This window comes from Aulostomus chinensis, chromosome 3 (genome assembly GCF_037954235.1).
Source record: "Aulostomus chinensis isolate RoL2024-O1b breed Wild chromosome 3, RoL_Achi_v1.0, whole genome shotgun sequence".
Lineage (NCBI taxonomy): Eukaryota > Metazoa > Chordata > Actinopteri > Syngnathiformes > Aulostomidae > Aulostomus > Aulostomus chinensis.
Window position 1 is genome coordinate 20,408,275 of NC_141322.1, and position 5,843 is coordinate 20,414,117.

Genomic DNA, 5,843 nt, shown 5'->3' on the forward strand with positions numbered 1-5,843 from the left:
AAATATATTATATATAATACATTGTATATTCTCTTGAAATAATCCAGGTGAAAATAATGACTCTAACCTCAAGGGGGTGGTAAAACATAATACAACAAATACCAATGACATTCTGGGCTCCCGGGGTTCTCAAGTAAATGTAAGGGGATAAAAGGAAACACTCATTTTTATACCCAGTTGTTGCCATATGAGCCTCTTTTCAGGATCTGAGCCTGAAGGTACTATGGGGGCGAAGACCCTTTTATGTTACGTTTGCTCGACACATGCAAAACACTAAAATTGACCCCCTGATCCGGGCTGGTCTGGTCTGGTTCGGTCTGGTCCGGTCTGATCCAGTCTGGTCTGATCTGGTCTGAGTCGGTCCAAAAGAGGCTCCAACAGGTGGGAGATTGGTCCGGTCTGATCCAGTCTGGTCTGGTCTGGTCCAGTCTGATTCGGTCCAAATGAGGCTGCAACAGGAGGGAGATTGGTCCGGTCTGATCCAGTCTGGTGTGGTTGATTGGTAAGACAATCTGTTTAATCCCTCAGACTGGTGTTTTTTTCAGGTTGGTGAAATTGTGCCGGCTGCAAGCTGAAATAGCCCATATCGGCACCTTCTTAAAATGATCGCCTAAGGTCGTTTTGTTTTGTTTTTCAAGATTTTCAGAAAACACACACAAAAAAAAAACTGCTGACAAAAATATCATAAGGAGTTGATTTAAGCAAAATAAAAAAATTATCATAAAACTTAGGCAAATAATTCGAGATGGTGACAATATTGTCTTCTGAGATTCTTAGACAGCCAGGCCACTTATTCTATTCTTCACAATTTTTACTTACAAGAATCAGATTTGGAATGAATAATTAAAACATTTACATGACAGAAACTCCATAAAACCAACTCCAATGGTGCTGTGATGTGGAAGGACAAATGCAGCGAGCGCAGCAGCTTCAAACGTGGAGGGACAATACATAAAGACTCCAGTACGTCCTGATCCAGAATCAATTCACTGGCTCCAAATACTGACATTTGGGTAAAACGGTTATAAACAGATTCCACATTGCTATTTTGATAACCATGCATAATCAAGATACTTTTTTTATGCAATCGTTAGACAGATATTATGATGTGTAAATGATTAATTGCCATGAAAAAATATATATATAGATTATGGCATTATCAGCGTATCATGATAGTACTGTTATCGCAGTAGTAGTACCATGACTAACTATGACACCTCGCACAAATGACGTGTTTAGGTACCTTGTCCCTGACGGGAAGTCAAATGTCCCCAATTGGGCCAGGGAAGGAGAGATCCAGCGTGTATCGTCCTTCCCGGGAAACCAAGGGTGTGTGAGTCTTATCCCTCAATATTAGTGTGCTTATGGGGATAGTGAGGACAGCACCTGGCAGAGGTAATGAGCTCAGGTGAGAGTTAGGTCATGATGATGGCATGCAATGAGCTCTGGGTAATAAATGGAGAGGAATGGAGCTGGATGGTCACTGATCGTTATTTCCTCCTTCTGAAACAGTTCTTATAACTTTAAGATTTGGCTTCAACCCCCAGCAGTTGTAATGTCGTTTGTAGAGATGATGGAATGGGTCACCATCACAGTCATAATTAACCACGGAAAGTCTTCAGTGTAGCAATAGCAGCACGCCAGTGGTCTGTGTCACAGTCCCCAGTTAGAAAAGCCAACAGCCTTGACAGAAATTCAAAAACAAAGTAAGAGTATAAAAAATATAACATAAATGATAAGATAAAAAATAAAAATATTAAAATGGCCTCATAAAAAACTGCCAATTAAAGGAGTAGAAAAAAAGCTCTTTTTACACAATGTCGAGTTCATAATATGCAGTGGATACACTGAATATCAACATTAACATATTTATTTGTTGCATTATCATGTCTCTATGCAGGTGGCATCTGAGGGCCAGATTATATTTTTTTGATTGTCTCATTCTTATCAAAATACTTTGAGCATTTACATCTGTATGAGTTACAGCAGTTACGTTCAGGTTGCAAACAGAAACTGAAGACCAGTTGAAGCACCTCCTCCTGCATTTTTACTAAGTTTTTGAGCTCTTGAGGTCAAAAGTGTATCTTAGTAGGGAGTTTATCTATTCAAGACAATTCTAGAACCTTGTGCATCTCACAGGGAAATCAAAGGGTTCCTTGTGTTTACCGCCTATTGTGAATAGAACTCAACACATATATCATGACAGTCAGCTGCTAGTTTGCTTTCAGTACAAACCGATAAGGGAATCTAACATAACTAAACAATTTGTTTTAGCTTCAGTTCCAGAAAAACCTCAGGGCTGCTTTGGAGGATTCTCACAGGATTACATGAAGGGATTATAATATTATGCCATATCCACATTCACGCAACCTTGGATTATTGACACAAACTATTGGGTTTAAGAGCATTTTTGTAACCCCTAAGACAAATGTTCATTGAACAAATATTTTGAATAGTAAGGCAATTACACCTTTTTGTTGTCCTTGTCACAGAATAGGTTTGCATTATTGTTTCATGCGGAAAAAAGTTTAATTTCAATTGTTTGATTGCAGTGTTTTCTCTTTGTGTTCACCCTCTAGGGTGATACTTGGAGCGCTCACCTCTGAGAGGCTGCTCACTGTAAAGCCAACCTCTTAGAATGAACACACGGATGCGTTTATTTTCATGCATGCATTTATTATCTACTTCAACTTATATTTTTGTCATTTTCATAAAATACATAAAAACAATGTTACCGATTGCCCAGTAACACATACATAATCCAACAAAATTACATGAAATACAACACATGTGATTACACAGTCATCACAGTTGCATTTCAGGTGGGTTTTTAGTCTGAGCTGTTGTTAAGCGTCATCAAATGTGTCAGTGAGTCACAGCTCATTCACTCTCACACACTCTCATGTTCTTGTGCACGCACACTCACAAATGCTGCAAAAGATGTCTAATCTCCACAGCAAATGATTTTCCATATCTCTTTGTACATATTCACAAGTGAGGTAATATTCCTTACAGTGTTTTGTCCTGTGTCCATTCATCATATCCGCGTAAATCCATTTGGCATAAGTTCAAATATATTTTTTCATGGGATCTTTTAACTTCTGGAAAGAATCAGGAAGGAAAATGTCCATAGATGCTTTGGTGTCATCATATTTAAGACACACAAAAAAAGAAGAGAGATTCACTGGGAGGAAGAAGAAAGACTTTATCCTTGAGAGACAGAAGACACTTCTGTCTTGCTGGTAGAAACTGAACTCTCATCCTCCACCATGCCGCTCATTCCAATGGTGCTCAGCATGCAGTTACGGAACTGAAACAGAGGGAAAGACAACAGGGTCAGAAACGAAGTAGAGTTACGACTGAAAAACAAAGAAATGGCAGATACTAGAAATTAAGAGTATATTTTCAACCGACCTGTTTGTTCATCAGCACGTAAATGACAGGGTTGTAGAGAGCTGAGCTCTTGGCAAAGAAGGCGGGAATTGCAGCAGTCAGAGCCGTGAAGGCAGCTCCCTTATTTAGGAAGATCCAGCCAGCAAAGGAGGCATATGGCACCCATGCTACCAGGAAGCCAAAGACCATCAAGATGCACATGCGTGTCACTTCCCTCTCAGCCTTCTGGGTGGATTCTGACTCTTGCTGCTGGGCTGCAGCCTAAAGTTTGTCATGAATTGTGAAAAAAACAATAATTAAGTTGGAAGTTCATCTTCTAAAAATGGCTAAAAATTGTTACTAAAATCTTAAGTGACCTTACAGCTTTGACTGTCATTACAAGGCTGCCATAGGTGAAAAAGATGAGGAAGACAGGGATGAAGAAATGGACCACAAACATGTAGATGACGTATGATTCGTTGTTGTATCCTGGAGCCAAAGTGTAGTAGTCAGGTCCGCAGGAGCACTGCATGCCCTCAGGAAGGTATCTGTGTGAGATGTAAAATGAGGAAAACTTTTACGTTTATGAATTTTTCCTGTTACCTGATGCTTCTGCAGTCTTTACCAATCTCTCAACTTCAGTGACATACAGTTATCTTATTCCTTCACACTGAAACTGCTTGGAGAGTCTTACAGAGGTTGATTACCTGGACCAGCCAGCCAGAGGAGGAGCAGCGCATGAAAAAGCCATGATCCAGGTGAAAATGACCCCAGCTGCTGCATGAGTGCCCGTGAACTTGAAGCTTCCCATGGGTTTGCAGACCACAATGTACCTCTCAATAGCCAGGACCACCAGAGACCAGAGAGCCACTTCACCTGCAGGGAGAAATGACTTGAATCATTTACTTCAAAGATATAAGTTCATTAAAGTTACTTACACATCAATTTTGTTGAAGTTAGTAAAATGGTAATTCCAAAGTTCCTTAAAAAAATTCCCTCTTTTCCATAAAGGACTTTCCGCTTCTTTGTTCTTACCTCCAAGCGTGGCCATAAATCCTTCAACAGCGCAGGCAGTGGCTCCAAGAATGAAGTAGCCATTAACAGCAGATGTGATGGTGATGGTGAATCCAAAGGCGCACATGATGAGACCAGCAACAGCCAGGTTGACCAGGATGTAGTTGAGAGGTTGCCGGAGCTTCTTGTTCTGAGCCGTTACCAACAATGTCAGACCGTTGATTGGAGTTCCAGTGCAGATCAAGAAGAACATGTAGAAAGCTAGAAGCTTGTACATGATAGGATCTGCCAAATAGTACTGTGGGTACTCAAAGGGACTTCTAACAATCCCAGTCCTGTTGGACATGGGAATGTAGAAGTTCTTGCCCTCTGTGCCATTGGGCTCAAATCCTCCTTCCCAAGCCATCGTCCGTCGCCAACGCAGCGTCAATCAGTGAACAGCAGCAGCAGTGAGTCTCACGATCGGTGGTGTAAGCCAACCCCACACAGGCAGCTTACCTTGCCGTGGCGGTTGTTTTTTATACCTTCCCTCAGGTTATCCTCAAATTGGCAAAATTAGATTACAGGAGGATTTTAAGTAAGTGGGTAGCTCAAGTGTGATTGATAATTGACTTGACGTTGCATTGAAGGACAGTGACATACGGGTGACATTCTCAATCCTATCACCAGATTTGGGACATTTCACCAATTCTACAATGAATGATATTTGTTAAGTATACATGCACACATGGGGATTATTAGAGATAAAGCAATTGTTGCTACATAATAATATATGACAGAATAATATGAAAATTGCTTTTCTCTGATGAATGTTTAATTACAAAGAGGTTTCACATGTCTGAGCTATGTGGGCCCATGTGTAACATTTTATGGTGATATATACATAAAAAAAACATCTCAAGGAAAAATAGATAGCAACTATAAAATTACAAATTCATTTTCAAAATTTCAAAACAATTAAAACATTAGAGAATAAACATAAGTGTCCCTTTTCAAATTACTAAACCAAACTATGAAGTATTTGCCATTACTTGATTGTTTTTAAAACTCACAAACTGATAGTGTTGCTCATGGTATCATGAACCAAAAGATGTAAAAGGTTGTCTTCTTCAGTCAACTAATTATCATCTAATTTGTGAGGGCTTAGCGATATGCAGGACAGAGGGCATGCAACATAAATCTCCCCCCGGCATCGCCCTTCTCGCAAACACCCCGCTGAGTCCTGCTGCGGGATGGTCTTCAGTCATCAGAATAATTTATGTTCACTTATTAGAGATCAAGAGAAGCGGCTGCCATGCCACAAATATCAGGAAATCAGGTAAGTGCTGTTTCAGTATACATGAGCACCAGCAAGGGAAAAACCAGAGAATACTGTGTGAGAGCAACTTAATTTGATTAGGGGGTTGCAGTTCTCTGTGGCCACTTAGTGAGAGCAGTCGTAATCTCGATCAGCGTAC

At 40.3% G+C, this 5,843-nt stretch overlaps 1 protein-coding gene across 1 annotated transcript; it reads right to left on the bottom strand.

Moving 5' to 3' along the window:
- Positions 1 to 2,983: 2,983 nt before the first annotated feature.
- On the bottom strand, positions 2,984 to 4,792 carry LOC147268144 (green-sensitive opsin-like). The gene is made up of 5 exons (XM_086199452.1): positions 4,408 to 4,792; positions 4,080 to 4,248; positions 3,755 to 3,920; positions 3,415 to 3,654; positions 2,984 to 3,310 (listed from the first exon to the last, which is right to left on the bottom strand). Exons 1-5 carry the CDS (start codon positions 4,790 to 4,792, stop codon positions 3,206 to 3,208), a joined length of 1,065 nt encoding a protein of 354 aa, XP_086055578.1. The 3' UTR covers positions 2,984 to 3,205.
- Between the last annotated feature and the right edge of the window lie 1,051 nt (positions 4,793 to 5,843).

What these genes read in the sequence shown, in the direction of transcription:
- LOC147268144 (XM_086199452.1), bottom strand. Translation starts at nt 4,792, where the DNA reads ATGGCTTGGGAAGGAGGATTTGAGCCCAATGGCACAGAGGGCAAGAAC. An exon ending in ATTTATGGCCACGCTTGGAG is followed by an intron (nt 4,249 to 4,407) that starts GTAAGAACAAAG and finishes TTCTCCCTGCAG; the next exon opens with GTGAAGTGGCTCTCTGGTCT. An exon ending in TTGTAATGACAGTCAAAGCT is followed by an intron (nt 3,655 to 3,754) that starts GTAAGGTCACTT and finishes GACAAACTTTAG; the next exon opens with GCTGCAGCCCAGCAGCAAGA.